Here is a 21,989-nt window from a genome sequence, read left to right as displayed (position 1 = left end):
TTGACTACTTTATTGAAACACATTAATTTGTATCTTTACACGAGATTAGATGGACATCTTCAACATGACATCATTGCCGACATTACAGTGTTCTGTCTACGTGTGACATTTCTTTGACAGTTCCCAAAGTATGGTATTGGAGTGTGTTCCGAAATGCCATAACTTAAATAAGTATAATTTTCATAAACAGTTTGTATACTTGACTGAGCAACGACATATTACGTCTATCATTCTTTAGATTGTAGATCATATTTGTCCCCTTTTTTGTAAAGGAGAATAACTAAGCTCTCGTCAGTGCCGGATTTAGTTCATGGACCGCCGGGGGCTAAGTCATACTATACCGCCACTCTCCAGTAGTATAGATGCGTCTTAGGTTAACAATTCATTAAAAATATTTTAGCCTCTCGTTCCAGTCTTTGGGGTTCTGCTGTTTGTTTTCAAGCCCGGCAATTACACCGTCATGTCCTGGAGCTTTAATATTTTTATTTTTTAGCTTTTTCTATTTCGAATCTTTCTATATTTGGTAATACATCTGATCTAACGTTTTTATATTTATTTACTTAGTTATTTCTTAACTTTTTCTTTTGTTGGTTCATTAGATTATGAGGCTTTGCGAGCTGTACAAGGTCTTCTACAAAAGTCTTGAACTATCTTTGTTAGGTTAAGTTTTAATTTTATATTTCGTCGCCGTTACTGCAATAGGTCGTATGTCTAAATAGACGATTTTTCAGAAGATGAAAAAAATAATATAAACTTCAGAAATTTCGTATTTTTTATTTGATTTTTTAGGCATACTATGTTTTTGCCAAATTATTATTAATACATATGTCGTATTCACATGTGATATTTTAGAGTATGCTAGAACAGATGATTTTGGTTTGGAAAATGCCTTAAACTGAGAAGTGAATAATTTTGACGTACGACCTATTGCAGTAACAGCGACGATTTGTACTTCTATTCCTTGTTATTTGTGTCTTTAATTTTGATAATTTTGTCAATGCCCAGTGTTGGACTTAGACATTTCAAGTCTCTGTTGTTTTCTATGACATGCTCTATTAAGCTCTCATTGTTAATATTAGAATAGGGTAAAATTATAGAAAAAAAAAGAGTTTTTCTGCTTTCGGCATGTTTACATTTATTTCAAATCAACTATATAAAAGTGAAAAAGTTACAAGTGAAAGACGATCGGTAGTAGACGTGAGTATGACAATACAATTGGCTGCTGTGTCAACAGTAGTGGCCTTTGGAGATATAATAAAACAAACTGTGAAGCAGCAAAAACAAAAGTAATACAAGTAGGTCAAGGGCCACCATTGGTAACACATATACAGTGTGTTCCACAATTAATTCGACAAAAGCTATTTTGTGTATTTGGTATCTGTACGATTTTTTCCAATTAAATTTGCAAAAGTATAACCTTAAGGCCTTCAAATCTTAGCTAATACGCAATAAGTGCATATTTTTAACAAAAACGAGCAATTTTGAGAAAATAATTGACATTTTGATGCTAGATGTAATCCCTTAGCTTTTGTCAAATTAATTTTGGGGCAGCCTGTATATACAACTCATTACATACATCACAAAAATATATAGTATATATAGATATATGTTTATAAACATGTATAAAACTTATGACATTTATAGTGAAAATAAATAGTGTTCATTACCCACCAATTTAGGACATTTAAAGTATTATTAAAAATCTCTTTTAAGTAGCAAAAAAATATCATATATATTAAAAGGTTCGCTTACATCAGGCAATATAATTTTGACATAAGCAGTTCTTATTTAGATTGGTCACCCGAGAGCTTCTATCACGGGTCTCGGCGCCGGGTTGGTCCAGATGGGGGTTGAAATACATTTAAAATGCAAATTCGTTACAAAGGCAGACAATTTTATGAGTTACTACTCTAATATTTAAGGAACTTTTTCTTTCTCATTCCCTCTTTATACTAATTTCAGAATTGGAGGGGGAGGCGCTAATGGCAGTGGTCAGAGCTGGCACCCATTACAACTGTACAGAAATATCTGAAACCACGAAGGTCACACAGGTAGAAAATCAAGGAGAGAGGACTTCAATTGAACGCGTTGGTGCAAAGAGTAAACATTTTTAAAATGCATTGTGCACGAAGCCAGCGGTTTTGCGATATTGCCGGGTAAAATCGTCTAATAGTTGTTTATTTAGAATATATTTAATGTTTTTTTAATAAACATGAATATAAGAAGTGCCGTGAAATATAGGACACTAAGTCCACAATCCCGTGAAATTATACACAATGTTTAAAATTTACGCAGAGAAAATTTTACTGTGAAACAGGTAACAAATTAAAACCGAGAAACCTTTGAAGCATGATTGATCTGACAACGTCGCGTAACCACGTTTTCGATCTGTCTGACCGTGGCGGTTTCAGATATTTGTGTAGACTTGTACACATTAGTCTCTCCGCGCCCGTTCTGTCGCCTCCAAGAAACTTTTTTAATGTAGGCACGAAATACCGTACAAAGATGCGAAATAGAATAAAACTTAAGATAATTGAGCAAAAGAAATTTCGAATAAGTCATGAAAGAATGTGAATTCCTTAATATTCATTATGAGTAGCAATACGAGCGAAAATCGATTTCAAAATTGAACACAATCATTTTACTAAATCCAACAATATTTTTCTTAATTTTATGACAACAAAAACATCGATATTTACATTAAATGGAATTAGAACAACATTATTTGTTTTTGATTTTTTTTCTTTTTTTTAACAAAATAAATATTGTTAAAATCAAATATTTTATCGATCACAGACGGTTCAGTTGAAGTCTTAACGCTATATGTCTATGCAGATTGTTATGTGCGCAAATATTAACTAAAAACAAACAAAAGAGGGAATTTTTAGGACCAATATGTTTTTGAAATCCCTTTGAAAGTTTTTTTGAAATGGAATAGAAGAGCTACATAGACAATTAAAGTTACTTAACGCTAATTGACATAGTCACTTGTTGGATTTTGTAAAAGATTAAACCAGAGTAATAAATAATTTAGAAATCAATATTGATCGACTGATACATATTCTGTCTAATTGATGGACGATTTCATACATAAACAATACTGATGGCTTGTCGGGGTAATACATAAAGTTATAGTATATATGGCAATGGTACATTACATCTATGGTTTTGATCAGCAACAACTCAGATTCATGCTAGTGCCTAAAACAACCATATCACTACAATCGTCGGATTCATTTTAAAACAAATGAATCCGAAAAATTCCAACATAGAAGAAATTCTATAAACTCAGCAAAAATAAAATTCGAATAACTCTAATACTAAGGCCTAACACACTATATGTTACAAAGGACACCTCACATATCTTGTCGAAAATATTATGTCATTCAAATGCAATCAAATTTACATGAATAGACTGCGCCAACTCTGAATTTTGATTAAAAACGGCGTAAATTTATATAAATAAATCTAAAATCAAATGGTTATATACGTAAGTTAGAGTGAGAAAAGATATTTTGTGAATTAGTAGTTCATAAAAATCTTTCTGCAAATGATTGTACTTTAGAGACGAATCTATTCATGTAAATTTTATTGAATTTGAGTGACATTAAATTTTTCATAAGATGTGTGCTGTGTCCTTTGCACCTGGCATAACAAAAGCATAAATTGCCAAATTATTTATATTTTATTTATTTATTTAAACGATTTATAATCGTTTCTTCAAGAAAACAATTCTTAATAATAGTTTTTTGGTAAGGACAAAACAGTTGAAGGTTTCGTTAGGATAAGTTATAGGCTAGACTGTTGTGCATGTTCATATAATTTCTTTATCCAATTTAAAATAAAGCAACAATAAAAAAAAGTAGTACAAAAAGTCTTATAATGTTACAATTGTCAAGGTGTAGATGAAGCAGAGTCGCCACTGATACATATATTATGATAAAATCCCATAAACAGTAAACAAATAACACGCATTCTACAATAAAATATAAGAAGAAATAAAAAAAAAACATCCTAGCCAACCCTAAAACACAACGATCGACTATACTGACTAGGAATAACTACAAACATAAAAAAAATGTATTAGCAGACCAAGCAGTGTTTCAGCAGACTAGTTGGATAACCAGCATCAAGTACAAAAATGGAGTGAGGTTTAGAAAGAAACAAAAAACAACTGAAGAATTTTGGGAAATTACTTTTCCATTGTTGCCACAAACAATGTTGAGCGTTAGCTACTTTTCCCAGCATATCTTGGTGTATTCAGATATACTGGTTCGACTGAAGGAATATAATTATGTCATCTGGTTACTCTTTGGTAAGTTATTGTCTTCCTAGAGGATCTTAAACCAATTTTCGTTCCAACCCAAGGAATACCGCACCACCAAGCTACTGACATTTCTCCTTTGAAATGACATAGATTGCTACGGCAAGTGTTTTTGTTTTTATTATTGGCTTATAGTTATCCGAGTTTATCTTTTGTAGTGCTGCCTGGTCCACGTAGCGGATATCAGTGTAAACAGGAGTTTATGTAACAGCCCTCACCCTTTTGGGAGCGCTATATACACTCTTACAGCCTTTCGGCATAATCACAGTGACGCTTTGAAGAGCCATCTACAGCACAGCTTGTCTAGAACTACAACTTACAACTAATAGTCCGTAAACTAGGTAAATTGCTTTAATTTCTTTAAAATATCAGCATTTATATCCTTAAAACCTACATTTACAGTATAAAAAATTAAAAGCTATATAACATGCATTAAGTCAGGACAAGTCGCTCTAACATTTTTGCAAAACTAAACAAAATACGAAGAGGTCTTAATCAAAGAACAGGGAAAGAAAATTCAATAAAGTGTTGAAAGAATTTGGTTAGTACGTTCATTTAAATGTTATAGAAGATATCGTTATATTTTAACTAAGAATTTGATTTAAAATTGAATGTTTTCGTTGCCTATTCTTCGTTAGAATGTAAATGTTATTAGAAAGTAAAGCATAGACCATATAAATGTTTATGTAAAGACTGGTCCTGAACTGTATTTACAGATCTCAGGTGCGGGGCTGATCGGCACACGTCCAGCTTTCGCGCACCGGGCTATTCTAACTACGGAGATCATTTGAAAACCTTTAGGGCCGCAAAGAGACTCTTTACGGCTCCTTCCACTTAAACTTAAAACAGAGTCAGACTCTAGCGAAAGCTATCAAAGAGACGACGCGCCCACCTCTAGAGCTGGCAGTTACGGTTACTCACTGAGAACGTTTCAGTCGCGCTCCTGTGAAACAGCATCAGAAAAAATATTGGAAAGTAGCAACGTGTGAGTATATTCCCTAATCCTAATAATTTGCCAATAAACTAAGTCTTATTCTATGAAACAGGTTAAGAATGCCACAAAAATATACAGGGACGCAACTGAACCGTTTGTTTAGAAAACTTGCTCTTGGCCGTTTGGCACGATTCAATCTTTGGCTATACTGAATCCAACTTAAAATTTTATATACAATTCATGTACAATCATAAAAACTACCAAAAAATCGAAATAAAAACTCAAAATATAATCTAATCATATAAATTCCTGAGAGTAGACCAAAACACTTTTTGTCTTGGTCATACTATATGAGATCAATGCTTTGATTGGTTTTCCTCTCTTTGGAACAAACTTGTGCACAAATGACCTACGCACACCTTTACAAGAAAAAACAATGATACAATCTTAAACCTAGCACACACAGTATGTGAATATTTTTATGTACAAATAGTACACATGAAATAAAAACACACCGAAAGTATATCATATAAAAAAACAGTAATTAAGCAAACATAATATATGTAGCGTTTTTCTACATTTTTCTAAATCTATCGAATAACGATCACTTTTGCTTTGGATAAAGTAAAGTTTTGTAGTGGCTGGGGAGTTACCGAGCCCTGAATATGTGCCACCCGACGAAACAAATCATGGCAGTAAACAGGGGAGCGGATACCGGCCCTGGTATTAGTCTTGATAGGATTCCTTGACGTGAGTAACTCTTGTCCGATCCATCTTCACTTGATTGCTCATTATCAGTCTCCTGAAACAAAAAAATCCTAATTAATATCCCTTTTCTTAAATATCCAATGCAATTTAATAAATTGATAGTACTTGTTCAATTTTCACATGCGACAAATAATATTATATTTTCGCTATATTATTTCGATAAATTTAACCCTTAATTTTAAATAATTCTTAAACGAACCCTGAATAACAGTTAATAATACCTAGTTTTACCCCTTCTTAGTTTATCCCTACTCAAAGACAAACATGTTTATCAATAATTGCAACAGAAGTTCCTTCTCTTGACTGTCAATCGCACTTACGGCACTTCATCTTTAAGTGCCGTATCCCAATCGGAAGTTGGATATCATCATTGCGATCTGTGCTCTATCTACCGCTGCTCTGAATAGTTCTATAGGACTGCATTTAAACCAGTCCTTTAAATTCTTCGACCATCACACTCTCCTTATTTCTATACTCCTTATATGATTCTGAAGAAATTTGTTTCATTAATTTATTACTAAGCTATTATTTTTAATTATTAACAATGTGCGCTAACAGCGTAACACTCAGATTGACTGCCGCTTCAATACGCTGTTAGCGCCCATTGATGATAATTAAAAATAACAGCTTAGTAATAAATTAATGACACAAATTTCTTCGGGATCATGTAGGGGGGGGGGGGGCTTTAAACTTTTATTTAGTCACTTTCTGACTTTCATAATAATAATTTTTAACCGAGTTATTAAGCCTTGAAAATGGCAATTTTAGCATTTTTCAAATTTTAAATCGCGTTTAACTCGACAACAATCAATTTTAGAGAAAAATCACAGGAGACCTTTTTTGCTCATAATGACCTAAAGAATTTAAAAAAAAAATTATACGAAGTGAAAAATTTATTTTTTGAATTTGTTTATAATTTACCTAACGGGGGCGGGGCGACGATACAGCCTGGTCTATTAATTTTTCGTATTCTCCTAAACTACTTTGGTCACATAACCAGACGAACGAGGACTATGTAACTATTGGTAGTAGAATGAAAGGTAGAAGGCCGAAGATTAAGAGAAAGATCTTTAACACGATGAGCAGACCAGATGAAAACTCTGGTGGGAAAATCTATATATGTAGCCTTCCATGTGGCACAGGATCGCAACCAATGACGACAGCTCGTTAAAAATGTTTACGAGTGTCACCAACTGGAAAAGACAAAAGGTACTAGGGAGAAATAAAGAACTGGAAAAAAGGATTCCATAGAAAAAGAAAGAAAGATTCCATACAACACTTTTATGTACTAAAACAGGTAGAAGAGACCACGACCACGGTATGCATAAAAAATGCTATATCAAAAATATCTCTAAGTACAAAGAAAGAAGAACGTTTATAGAAGATACGAAGATAAAAATAGGAAGTTAAACGAAGAATAGGAAAAGAAAAGAACTGGAAATGCCTTGGAGCCACAACGAGCTCTGGATCTTAGAAAGTACTTAAATCATTAAGAAACAGCAATAGAGAAAAAGCTTACATACACTATATGGTGAGCAACAATGCTAAAATATTACAGGGATCTACTAACAAGATAGATAATACAGAAAGACTAGAACATCAGTCAAAGTCAAATGGATTCGTCTATATAAGTAGTCAGAAGGGCTATTAAGAACGTCAAAAACCAGAAATCCGATGAACCTGGAGGAGTGTAATCGGAATAAATAAATTAAATATCGGCCTGAAAAGTTATTTTGCAAATGTTTCAAAAATCAATGGTGAAGAACTACTTGAAAAGTGAACAAGTGCTTACTTATAGTACAATCCGACAAGCCAGAGATGGCGCGTAACCTTGAGCGAAAATACACAGCGATAAATACACAATACGAGAAGGTCGGCCGCCAGTTCTCGCTTGTCGGATAGTACATCAATATTTAGAAAGGAGACCAAAAAAATCTAAAAATTGCAGGGAAATTAGCATATTTTCATCACTGGGTTGATTTTATGACAAAGTTTTTAAAAACAAACTAGAAGAAGATATCAGTGGTAAAATTGGCGATGACCAAGCAGGGGTTTCTGTAGGACGGTCCTGTATCGATCAAATATACACGGTCCAACAAGTAATCGAAAAGAGAATGGCAAAAACAGGCAATCCACTGTTCGTTTATAGATTTAAAGAAAGCGTATGACTCAATTACAAGAACCAAGTTGTGGAACGCTTTGGAGGAACTACATATACCCCAACAGTTGGTAATAGTAGTGAAAAACATGCATAGAAGTAATATAGTAAAAGTAAGATGGAAACGAAATTTTTTAACAGCTTTACGACAGCAAAGTGTACAACAAAAAGACCCTTAAACCCAGAAAGAGGAAATGTGAAGGAATGGGGTCTCAGTACGAGATGACCATTTACTTATACATATTCAACTTTACAGAAGATAAGGTGGTCATAGCACAACATGGGAAAGACAAGAAAGTTTTATGGTCAGAAAATTGGAAGACAAATTCTTGAAGAATGGTCTAGACATAAATTTTCAGAAGATAGGATACCTAGCAACAACAGAAGATGTAGTAGAAAACCTTGAGTTAGACAAGTCACAAAATATTGACAAATAAAAGGCACAAATAAATTTAAATACTTCGAGTTGATAGTTTCAATGGGGCAGAAATTTGTAGTAAAATCATAAAGTTATGACAACTGAAGTAAGGAGGATATACAAAGGAGGATATACATGTTAAAAGGAAAATGAGGGTAACTAGGCATGAGCTGGAATATATAGAAGAAAAAAGATTAAATTGGTATAAGTAAGTCAGAAGAATAAATAGAAATAGGTGAATATCGAAAATTGAAAAAGTTTAAACAGATTGAAGTCACATGAGGAGGAGAAAAAGACGAAGAAAAACATTTAAATAATATATGTAATAAAACAAAACATTAAATATAAAAGCTCATTCTAACATAGACTCTTGAAAAAAGAAACAAATACCATTCTTCTTTTTACATATACAAAGACTTACCAGAAAAAATAACACACAAGCAATAGTCGCTTTATACAGGGTGTAACAAAAATACAGGTCATAAATTAAATCACATATTCTGGGACCAAAAATAGTTCGATTGAACCTAACTTATCTTAGTACAAATGTGCACATAAAAAAAGTTATAGCCCTTTGAAGTTACAAAATGAAAATCGATTTTTTCCAATATATCGAAAACTATTACAGATTTTTTATTGAAAATGGACAAGTGGCATTCTTATGGCAGAACCATCTTAAAACAAAATTATAGTGACATTTATGCACCCCATAAAAATTGTATGGGGTTTTGTTCCGTTAGACCCCCCCCCCCCCCCACACTTTTGTGTATGTTCCAATTAAATTATTATTGTGGTACCATTAGTTAAACACAATGTTTTTAAAACTTTTTTGTCTCTTAGTACTTTTTCAAAAAGCCAGTTTTTATCGGGATATTTTGAATATTTGTCAAATCCACCACATATTTGTATATGGTTAAGTACGAATTGTAGAGACCTTGTAATAATATGAAAATTTACATTTTTAAGTATATTTTGAACCATATTAAAAAAGACGCCACACCTCGATAAAAGATCCCTTATCGAAAATATGCTAAGAGGCAAAAACGTCTTAAAAACATTGTGTTTAACTAATGGTACCGCAATAATAGTTTAACTGGAACGTACACAAACATTTGGGGAGTTTAAAGGAACAAAACCCCCATAATGTTTTTATCTAAACATATTAAAAAATAAACCGCATCTTGATAAAAACTGGCTTATCGAAAAAATAATAAGAGGCAAAAAAGTTTTAAAAATATTGTGTTGAACTAATGGTTCCACCATAATAATTTAATTGGATCGTACACAACAGACTGGGGGGGGGGGGTTAAGGGAACAAAACCCCATAAAATTTTTATGGGGTGTACAAATTTCACTACTATTTTTTTTAAGATGTTCCTGCCATAAGAGGCCACATTTTCAATAAAAAATCTCTAAGAGTTTTCGATATGTGGACAAAAATTGATTTTCATTTTTAAACTTCAAAGGGCTATAACTTTTTTTATGTGCACATTTGTACTAAGGTAAGTTAGATTCAGTCGATATATTTTTAGTCCCAGAATATGTGATTTAATTTATGACCTGCGTTTTTGTTACACCCTGTATATTCTAATCTAAATGATTAAAGTTAGTGGAGTTATCATTTATCATATTCATAAATTTTATTTCAATTTAATTGTCCCAAAAGCTCGGAAAATAAAAAAAGTGATTCAAATAACAGTGTGGTTAGCATTAAAAAAAACGATGTCGAAGAAAGTACCATTAGATAATATCAGAAGCAAACAAAGGAAATCCATGAACGCTTATGTGAACAATGGAGTAAATATAATTGCATTATAATTATCTTGAAAACCGTGTGCTGCAAGGTCAAAATGCATGGGGTATATTATAAACAAATAGAAGTGACATTACTAGCTGCAAATGATGTCCTTAAGAAAACTAAAACGCAATAAACTAAGAACTAAAGATCAGTAGGTAATTTCGCAATCACACCATGATATTTACTTCAACCGTTTTGCAAAATCAAAAAGGATAAATATTTATTATTTATAGTCAGAGGGCCGAGGTTTTTAAAGCTTATGGATTTTGTTGTTTCGCACATACAACGGTCTTAGCAATGTGAAAATAATACAAAAGATTTCTTTTATCAGTACATATTATCTGGCAACAGGTATTTCAACAATAATATAAAAAAACAAGGAAATGAGTGATAACAAACGATGGTGTGAGACATAGTAAAGTTGGGAGCACAAAAGAGAATCAAAGCACATTGTTAAGACAAGCTAAAAATAGATAAAAATAGGTATTCTCAATTCTCACGGATAGTTTCTTTTATTAAGGCTATTATGTATTATTATGTTAAAAACTTAAAAAAAGCCTGGGCTATCAAACTCAAAGTCGCACAGAGAAGAATGGAGTGATCCCTGTTAAGAATATATTAAGAATATAACTCCAACGAGACAAAATAAAAAACGAAGAGTTCAGGAGAATAAGCAAGGTGGCTTATGTCAGGATACATAGCTAAAATGACAAATGGGTGATAAACAAACAGATTATTGGAATGGAAACCAAGGGAAGGGAAGAGAAGCATCGGTCGACCACCTACACCTACACGATGGACTAACGATTTAAGAAGGCTAAATAAAAACTGAATGAGAGCAGCGCAAGGTAGATGGGGTTGGAAACACGAATAAAGAAGAAAACTGACAGAGCGTGGAGCAACACTCTGAGTGAAATAGAAAAAGTAACAGAAAAAGATAAAAACTGAAGACGGGATTCAACCCAACGTGAAAAAGATTAAACGCAAGGAGAGATAGAGAAATTTCTGTCAAAATTTGGTATTTATCACCCTTAAAATAACACCAAATGCTAAAATTTATTGGCCTGTGGATAGTGTGGATGTCTCGTCAACCGAGGGTACGATCAGTGGCGTGGTAATTTTATGGTCAAACTACGTTTTGTTCTAATTTTGATCAGTGTGAGAATTTTAAAAAACCCACTAATATTTTTATCTCCAGCACTGGGGGCGGTCACCTTTTTGGTTGCCTGTATTCTTAGGGACACGTATTGTGACCCATTTTATCACAAAGTAAATATTACTAATTTTACCGTATTGTAGGGTATCTGCGTTCTCTTTCTTTTCCACTATTATATATTATATTATATCTCTCTTTGCCGTCGTTTAAATTAGGATCCACTTGAAGCTCGCTTCAACACGCGCCTCGACCTCGTCGTGAGATTTCCCCGTAAGAGGTCTATGTCCAGCACTGAACTTTTGAGGCTGGGTGAATACTAGAAACGTTTCTAGAAACTACCAATTATCCTGAAACTGATGAAAAACCATAGGAATGTCTAACTAGAAGGAACTAGAATTCTTTTTAAAAAATTCTGCGACATTTAAGTAAAAACCACACTGCAAAATGACTGGAAAAACGTCGTAACCGCAAACGAAGAATTGTCCTCACTATTAACAAGAGGAAACTGCTCTATCTGGAATCTCAATTTATAATGCAAGGAAAGATTAACAGGAAAAAGGTAATACTACCAACAGCCTTGTCTTTAGATGTATAGGAAAGACCGGACGATAAAGAATAGGGGCAAAGTGATATGGAGAAAATTATACACAACATTGACCTAAGGCTTTCAGCCAGTCGTAACAGATTTTAGAATAAAAATGCTCAGAGGTAGTCACTACACATTGTCAACTAAAAAACACATCCCACAAGATAAGTAGAGTAAATAAACCATGGTGCAAAAAATGCAAAATAAAAGAAGAAATTGTCATGCATGTCTTTTGAAAATATTAGATACTTACTCAGTAATATGAGGCGGGTATAAACCAGCAAATCAAGTATTGATCCAAGAGAAATAGTCAACTTTCTATAAAAAAGGTATTGAACTTGATTGAGTTTTACGAAAGGACAAGATTTAGTACAACTGTCTCGCGATCAAGTGTCAGAGGCAAGTATTGTCTCGCCCGAACTTAGAAGAAAGAATTATTCTGCGTGTGTTAAAACAGACTACAATCTAGGAAAATTTAAAACTGATATTGTAGTGGGATGAGTGTAGTAGGTACACCTAACATTGTCATACTCATAAGTTGTTTTAATGGAAACATTTGAAAATAGGAAACGTGAAAATATTTACAAGAACGAGCAAGTAACGAATAATAAAGACTAAAACTTTAGAGCTTATTTATATATATTATTTCTAACTCAGGAAAAAAACAGAATGAGAACAGATCCATGCCATGATTATTGCTAAACTGAGCAGGCTGATTACCAAAACAAACTATTGGTACAGAAAGAACTCTTGGTACAAATTCTGATTTTCTAACATAAAAAGTTGTAAAAATCTCTCTCAAATAACAGGAAAGTGCCTTACGTTGCAGAAATTTAAGACAAAATCGTTTAATTATACAGGGTGTTTCATTAATAATTGTCCATATAGTAACTGGAGAAACCTTAGCACAAGATACGAAGATTTAACCTAAAACACTTAAACAAAATGTGGTTCCTTACCGAGTTACAGGGTGTTTTAACTAAAAATTTAAAAACTATTGTTGCTCAGCATTTTAAAACTATTCGACGTATCCTTTTCATACTTGGCAGGAAGTATAGGTACTGTACAAACTACTAAATTATTTTAAAAAAACGTTTCTGGCTGTTTCCAGAGGCGTACGACGCGGGAAAGTGAATGGTTGACCCTTTTCAAATTCTACGCCACTGGCGGAATTGCTATTTTAGTTTAATTTTGGATTCTCCAATATTTTCTATGAAAATAATATCCTCTTCATTCGTAACGATAAAGTCATTAGTTTTCGAGATCTTTGAAGTTAAAAATGAAACAACACGGTTATTTTGATTAATGTAGTGTATCCCTTCATTTTTAATTTCAAATATCTCGAAAACTAATAATTTTATCGTTACGAATGAAGAGTATATTATTTACGTAAAAAGTATTTGAAAATCAAAAATTACACTAAAACAGCAATTTCGTCAGTGGTGTAGAATTTGGGAAGAGTCAACCAGCCACTATCCCCTGTCGTACGCCTCTGGTAGTAGCTAGAAACGTTTATTTATCTTAATTTAGTAGGGTGTACAGTACCTACACTTTCTGCCAAGTATGATAAGGATAGGCCAAATAGTTTTAAAGTACTGGCTACAAATAATTTTTTAATTTTAATCATATGAATCATATTATCATAAATTAATCAAAATAACTGTGCCGTTTCATATTTAACTTAAAATATCTCGAAAACTAATGACTTTATCGTTACCAGTGAAGAGTATATTATTTACGTAGAAAGTATTGGTGAATCTAAAAATGGCACTAAAATAGTAATTCCTCCAGTGGCGTAGAATTTGAGAAGGGTCAACAATTCACTATCCCCTGTCGTACGCCTCTGGTAGTAGCTAGAAACGTTTGTGTATCATAATTTAGTAGGGTCTATAGTAGTCGCACTTTCTGCCAAGTATGAAAAGTATATGTCGAATAGTTTTAAAATGCTGAGCAAAAATAGTTTTTAAATTTTTAGATAAAACACCCTGTAACTCAGTAAGGAACCAATTTTATTTAAATGTTTTAGGTTAAATATTTGTATTTTGAGCTAAGGTTTCTCCAGTTACTATATGGACAATTATTAATGAAACACCCTGTATATACAACACATAAAAAATAATGTTGCAATTAAGTTAGTGTGGATAGAATTGACAAATTTTTCATACAGGTCTGAAAAATCTACTTTATATTAAGAAATTTAATTATTATATAATTTGCATAAGTTTATATTATTAACCTGACACGGAGTATCAAACGCCTCATTTCTTCCTTTATAAGATAAGAGAAGAAGACATATACTCCAAACTCAATAGTATTCTTTCTTACAGCAAGAGAAACCTATTTACAAAAGTTTAAAGACTCTAGAGCCAAGAACAAGAAGAAGAATTTATGGAAAAATAAAGAGGTCATTTAATAAATACGCAGCTATTTTTATAATTAAATTATCAGGGAATTTTATGGAAAAAGTATATTTTGTCAAACTTGCCTATAGAAATTTTTATAGGTTTGTCAAATCATTCTTCAGAAAATATTTTAGGATAATTATTAGCATGCATGTTGGACGAATATGACCTCCATAGAACTATTCAGGGCGGCTGCAAATAAGATTAAATGGGCAAATGTAATGGCCAACGTCCTTAAGGATAAGTCACCGTAAGAAGAAGAATATTAGCATGACGAGTGGGGTCTAGTAGAAGAACATTTTGCCAGAGGTTTGACAAACGTAGTCTCATGTAAATAATAAATTTATTCTAGAAAAAAGTAATAATAAATTATTATTATCCACAATATGCGGCAATTAAAAAAGAATCTCGTTAAAAGTAATACAAGACAAAATATTTTTATTTATAATCTTGTTTTTTATAAAATATATCATTCGTGCGGTTGTCGCCTCTCGGGCTATTAAACAAGCAATTCCACAGTGTTGGTTCGCTCTCGACTACAAATCTGAACACTATGCAATATACATTACAGCACCACCAGTTGCCTACTTCTTGTCGAATCTACAAACCCACTCACGTCTGCGTCGGATAAAATATTATCCTCGGTCCTCGACTTGATAGCAAGAGACGAGGTAATCGCTATCATACAATACAGGAATAAACTTGCTCAGAAATTGTATCTACGTTTACGTTTAACCTAAAGATTATATAATTTATGCATATTATTTTTTGCTTCAGTTTACTGCGGTAAAAAAGTTAGATTATATGATATAAATTTATTTCAAGTACCTACAGGAAAACCTTTGTTAGATATTTTTCAAGGAAAGAAAAATATTTACATTCTAAAAAAGGGTTACTCTAGTAAATTGTAAGGGTTAAATACAAGAATTGGAGTGAAACTTCAAAAAATAAAGCAGGAAAAATATATTAAAGTACCTAAAGAAAGGTTTTAAATAAAATTATAAGAAACATGTAGAATTAGAATATAAGATATATTAACTAATTACTAATTAATAGGTCTTTATGACTAAAGAAAAATACAAATAAGTTGGTATTATAAAGTAAAATCACCAGTTTAAAAAAAATATCGGAAAAGTTTCCAAAAACGCGAGGAAAAACAGTGTAAGCTTAAAATTAAATTTGGACAATAAATATAGAAAAATTAAGAATTATACAATTTTTTAAGATTGACTGAGAATGTGAGTCAAAAAATAATAGAATATACGGTTCCTGGGTTACTAATTGTATTTAATTGAAGCATAGGAAGGAATCTTGTTACACATTTTTTATTGGAATAAAAATATTTGATCGTAAAACACGATAAGTCTAGTAAATTGTCAGGGTTAGATACAAGAATTGCAGAGAATTTTCCAAAAATAAAGCGGGGAAAATATATTAAAGAAAGAATGGTTTTAAATGAAAGAATTGTTTATAAAAGAAGGAATGGTTTTAAATATAAGGAATATGTACTAAATAATATTTTCTACATGACAGCTTATGATGATTGTGAATATAAATGCTATATTAACCAATTACGTATTAATAGGTTATTACCGCTGAAGAAAAATACAAACAAGTAGATATTATAAAGTAAAAAAAAACAGTTTAAAAAAATCTCGGAAAAATTAACGGAAAACAATAGGAAAAACAGTGCCAGGGAAAACAAACTTAGGATTAACTTTGGATAATATTGAAAAATTAAGAATTAAACTATTTTTTGAGATTTGTTGAGAAAGTGAGTCAATAAATAATAGAATATACCACTATAACGGGTCCTGGGTTAGTAAAGGCACTCTGCATCTATAAAACTACGTCTCTAAGTTAGTAAAAGCATGCATGTTTGGAAGATAAGCAAAAGCTTTCCTCCTGAGAAAGAGAACCAACCTGGTTCCATGCTTGCACGCTTCCACTGTTACTGGCAGTCGTCTCATCACTTTTGGTCTCTTGGCAACACGATGATTCTGAAGAAGTTCTGTTTCTGGTAGGCCTTGGTACAGCCATGGCAGTAGTTTGTTGTGAATTATTGTCGACAGCCTCTTGGGTAAGAACTGCCAACCACGCCAAATTGTTTAGGAGCTCTGGTAGATTGGCATTGGCGGACGGTGATGCAGATGTGGAGGGAGTCTCTGGTGATGATACAGACGACTGCTCTCTACCTCGAGCCCTATTCGAACTGTTTGTTCGAACTGCAAAAAATACAAAAAATATATAATCACGGATGGGGGAAGAACGTGGTGTTTATTCTACGAATGGGTTTTACATGCTCGAATTATAACATAAGCTATATAGATAACGAAATCTTACAATAAATTTGTGTTTTTATACGATTTGCGATAAGAATATAACGTTTTTCTCTGATTACAAAGTAGACTCGTTAAGTTCACAAAATCATTTGATTTCAAATTTATATCTATTGAATTACATACATTAAACATTAGAAAAATCAGTATCAATCAGTTACATACTAAAATTGATTGGAATTATTTATAAGAGAATCTGATAACTTTTATTTAACAACTTTTAAAACTGTTGTTTAAGTATGTTTAAAAAATTTTGATGTGTAATATTTTTAAAACTAATTTGAATATAAATGTAAAAATATTAGGTAAGTATCTCTCTCTTGGACCATCACTCCTAGTGTAGTATTGGGCGCATCTGCGTTTCTTGGCCGATAGTGTAAGACGACTGGTGGCCAGCTCAGTCTCCATACTCATTAGGTAAGTATATTCCCGCATAAACTGGGGACAAAATACAATAGAAAAATAAGACCATCAAAAAAAATTTTTAATATATTTAAAATAAGTTAACTGAATATAAAGCATTTCGAATGAGAATCCAAGTGTATAAACTGCACAAAGGTGTAATACATATTCCAGAAATATATTTTTTTTATTTTTAGCCAAAAATCTTCTGAATTTAATTTCATCATATTTTTATACACAATATTTTTATGGATACTGTACGAATAGGCGTAAATCTTAATTTATAAAATTTGAAAATTTTTTACTTATCTACAGAATTTGCTGACTAGATAGAATTGCAACATTTTTGTTACATATACTTGATAGTTATTTAAAAATTTATAAACATTATAATTATATTTAAATAATTTGGAAAAACAAATCTAACGAAACTGTACAAAGATAAAAATACAGAAAATGAACCATGGCAAAATTTTTAGTAAAGTATTTTTGTTTATTTTCAATCGAAACAATATAGAATATTTCTGAATTCGGTCCCTTCATAATATAATATTTTCTGTTTTATATCATTGCAAATAAACGTTAATTTATATGTTCGAAAAAGAGACTTAAAAGAATTCCGTAAACACTTTTACGGAAAACAAGTTTTATATTTGAAAATTTGTAAGATTGACAATACTATGAGATTATTATCTATAGATTACGAGGAATGGGATGTTTTTATAGACCATAAAATGAGACCGTTTTCAGAGTATTTTTAATTGACATTGATAAAATATTATCACACATGTCTTTGTAGACAACAAGTCTCCACATACAACAAATGTGTTGAAAAAGTGTCAATTAGATAAGAGCCTACTACAATTTAGTACACGGTTATTGACCTAAAATTTTATAGTTGACTGTGATGAAATAAAATTCTGCATAAAAAAATATCGGAATAACTTAAAAATAAATATTATTCACCGGAGAGATAACTTTATCAAAATGATAGCCTTGTTGATAAGGTACCTAGCGGTCTGATAAACACGAAAGAGGCGAAATATTACAAATATACGCATTTGTCATACATTTTTGCGATTTGTGTATTTCTAACTAAATCAATAGAAAATAAAGAACTTTGAATAAATTTTAGTTAAAAACTGACATGTGGTACTTCCACATGTGGTACTTTCATGCAAAATATTTCTCAGAAAATTAAAAATAATAGGGGGCCAATGACCTGATCAAGGATGATCACTCACGTATTTATCATACTACGAAATTGAAGGTTTTTTATCGTATCTCATTGTAGTCACTTGTGGTAGGTATTTAACAGAAATGCAATTTGAATAAATTTTTGGGTCGTTTTCATAAAACGTGCATCGTGGTAATGGTAAATAGATTATGATAAAAATTGCACAGTATTGCATAAAAAAATTTAGCAAAATGATTTTTTGTGGCACAAAAATAAAAATATTTTTTTAAATTGACTTTGTGCTATTTAAATATTTAATTTAATATTTTTTTAAATTACTCGTACCTAATAGAATATTTTAAATATTTTTTGTCTATGCAAGATCGACAAACACAAAAAGACTTAAAAACTTTGGTGAAAAGAATGTACTTGTTCAATTGAGGTATAAACTTAAGAGAAACAGAAAAGTGATTGAACAGAATGTACTTATTGCATAAAAAATTTTTGGCATAATTTTATGTGGCACATGAGGAAAATATTTTTTGAAATTGACACGAATCTTACATAATCGAATATTTTAAATATTTTTTTCTATGCAAGATCGACAAACTACATAAAAATAGACTTGAAAACTGTGAAAAGAATGGACCTGTTGAAATGAGGTATAAAGTTGTGAAAAACAGAAACAGAGAAGTGACTGAACAGAAGTACAAAAAAATATTGGATAAAAAATGTTAGGCATAATTTTATGACTAACAATCCAATATTTTAAATATGGTACAAATGATAATTTTGGGACAATCTTACATAATCGAATATTTAAGTTTTTTTTCTGTCTGCACACTACGCAAATTAAGTTAAAAACTTAGTGAAAAAAGTTGAATTGTTTAATTGATGTATAAACTTGTGGAAAACAGAAACAGAAAAGTGACCTTTATTGAACTTTGTTAAACGCGACAAGTCCAAATTGGTAGAATCGTAAAACCACAAGGTCAAGTTTATTCGAAAAGAATAAAATATCTCGTGTACACAAAAGTGGCATAAAATTATATTCATTAATTCAGACGAGACTAACATGTTGAATCTTTTCGTCGGTTTCACAACTGGCGCCAATCACCTGGAGATTGTTTTCTAACTTTCCTCAAGGCGTATTAAAACGAAAATATGTTGGAGAAATGAAATTGACGTGCTGATGACTTTATGCATTAACGGAAGCCTCTGGGTACGCGATATTCTTGAAGTAAATACAGCTGTTTGGATTTGCTACTACATGGGTATGGATTGCACATACGCGTTGCAGCTTCCAAGGCCACTTGTAAAAGGATCATTTCGCAACTTCATAACCGATATTTCGACATTATAATAAAGTATCCACCTGAGACTATTATTGCCTACTTTGGTGAATAAGGTATTATTACTAAAGAAATCACAGTAATTCATCCACTTAGAAGACTGATGTAGAAATATAAGATTTCGTACAAGGATCGGTTCCACGGTTTATTCCACTTTTGAAACGGCTTTTGACACCTCACAGGCCCACAAGAATATCCATAAGGTGCAAAAAATGTTGCACTAGAAAATCAATATTTAAATATTTCTAGACAATTTTCTCAGTAATTTTACTATTATTCAAATTAGTCAAAATTTTAGGTATATAAGAAATATTTTCCTTATTTTAAAACACAAAATTTAGCCAAAAATTAACAAGACTAAGAAATTTTTATTTTTTGAGTGATGTTATCTTGGGTAAAAAAAATATTCAAAAAAACTTCAAAATTTTGTTATCACGTAAATTTTCTACCAAAATTTAGCCAAAAATTACCATAAGTTAGAAATTTCTATTTTAGAGTGAGGATGTGATCTTGGGAAAAATTACATTTGACTTCAAAAATTTTGTTATATCAGGTAAATTTTCGAACAAAAAGATTTTAATTTTTAATGTTTTTAAATGAATTGAAATTTTGTATAATGCAAGAATTAATTGTTTTAAAAATATTTGAGTTCTGTGTTTGTCTGGAATTCAAAGACAGACGATCAAGTGCAACAGGTTCAAAAGTTGGAGAAAACATTTTTCGAGCAGGGGGATTTTATTAAGTAAAATGCACTAAACACTAACCTCTAGTTCTGGTAGAAATCGAAAAAACTGGATAGGAAGAATTCGTAGCTCTGGATCTTCTAATCGCATCTTGCAATTTCATCAACAAGTACTGGAGCTGAGTAATAATAACTTCCACTTCGGTTTGCTCTCCCGGCAAGTTAAATGGAATCGCCATGATTCAATAAAAACTCAGGTTCAACAAAAACCACAAAAATATTTTTAAACACCAATCACTGGATAAACGCGCGAATTGTACGAGAGAACTTGTGAAAGACGTCTGTACGATAGGACCGCTCGACGATGTTTGACAGTATGTGCAGTGCGCGTCGTGCATGCAGGACTACAAAATGCTCTAACTTTATACAAGCGTCGCTGCTGGCTTCCCCGCATGCTCGCGCTACGCGATTCTCGACCGTATTCCCGCGGTCGTAGGGCTCATACATGCTTACAAGTGGTCGACCAATAAGCGAGATCGAAAGGCGTGTCTACCAAAAACAGAGCAAAATATTGGACAAATATATTTAGAAATATTATACCTTTGTTATAGCTTGGAGCACAGATTGATAGTTCACGGCACTAGGTCGTTCTGTTCGTCGCTAGAGTTTGACTTTGACTCGATTTTGGTCGGTTTTATCGCATATGCTTTCCACGGTTCTGGTTGAACTACCTGAAATTGGCACCGATTTGATTTGCTTATCCTTCTGTTGCTTTCTTAGATTTTGTTAAAAGGATAGATATAATAGAACCAGTTTTAAATGTCTGTTGACTTAAATTTTAACTTATCTTCACTTCTTTTGATGCACTTTTTAATTCTTGGTATTTTATCCAATATTTTTATGTTTTTTTGTAATATAATACATAATTTTAATATTTAAAACATAATTTTCGTTTATGATAAATCTAGATATTGTTCAATCATACATTTTGGAAATATTTTATCAAAGTTTTTATATTAATAACAAATTTACCAGGTGAAAAAAATGTATTGAATATGTGTTAAATTGAACAGAATAATAGTTGGTTTCACTGAAATCTTAGCAGTCAGTGTAATTTTCAGTATTGAAAATATTTTTCTCTTCTCTTTTTTTAAAGTAATTTTTCTCTTTTTTATGTTGGAAAAGCAATCTAAGCAACATGCTATATACAGGATCAGTTGCAATTTTTTTATAAAACAGCTTTTAAAATTACACAAATTATATAAAAATATTAGTTTCAAAAACAAATTGTTAGTATGTACTTTTAAATTTAAATATTTCCATCTGACATGTTTCTCAGTTACTTTTAATATTATTCAAATCAGTGAAAATGTTATACAAAACATTTTCTTTGCTTTAAAACAAAAAATTGGCAAAACTTAAGAAAGATTTATTTTAGAGTGACGTGATCTTCAATACTTACGAAATTTTTATTTTAGAGTGATGTGATCTTG

General features: G+C 31.7%; 1 protein-coding gene across 1 annotated transcript; it reads right to left on the bottom strand.

The window, feature by feature from the left end:
* Nucleotides 1-1,109: 1,109 nt before the first annotated feature.
* On the bottom strand, nucleotides 1,110-20,888 carry LOC126878522 (uncharacterized). Its single transcript, XM_050641277.1, has 3 exons — nucleotides 20,579-20,888; nucleotides 16,468-16,769; nucleotides 1,110-6,060 (listed from the first exon to the last, which is right to left on the bottom strand). Exons 1-3 carry the CDS (start codon nucleotides 20,733-20,735, stop codon nucleotides 5,908-5,910), a joined length of 612 nt encoding a protein of 203 aa, XP_050497234.1. The 5' UTR covers nucleotides 20,736-20,888; the 3' UTR covers nucleotides 1,110-5,907.
* Nucleotides 20,889-21,989: the final 1,101 nt, after the last annotated feature.

Source organism: Diabrotica virgifera, chromosome 10 (genome assembly GCF_917563875.1).
Source record: "Diabrotica virgifera virgifera chromosome 10, PGI_DIABVI_V3a".
Lineage (NCBI taxonomy): Eukaryota > Metazoa > Arthropoda > Insecta > Coleoptera > Chrysomelidae > Diabrotica > Diabrotica virgifera.
Note: the sequence above shows the minus strand (reverse complement) of the source record. Positions and strands in the feature narration are given on the sequence as shown.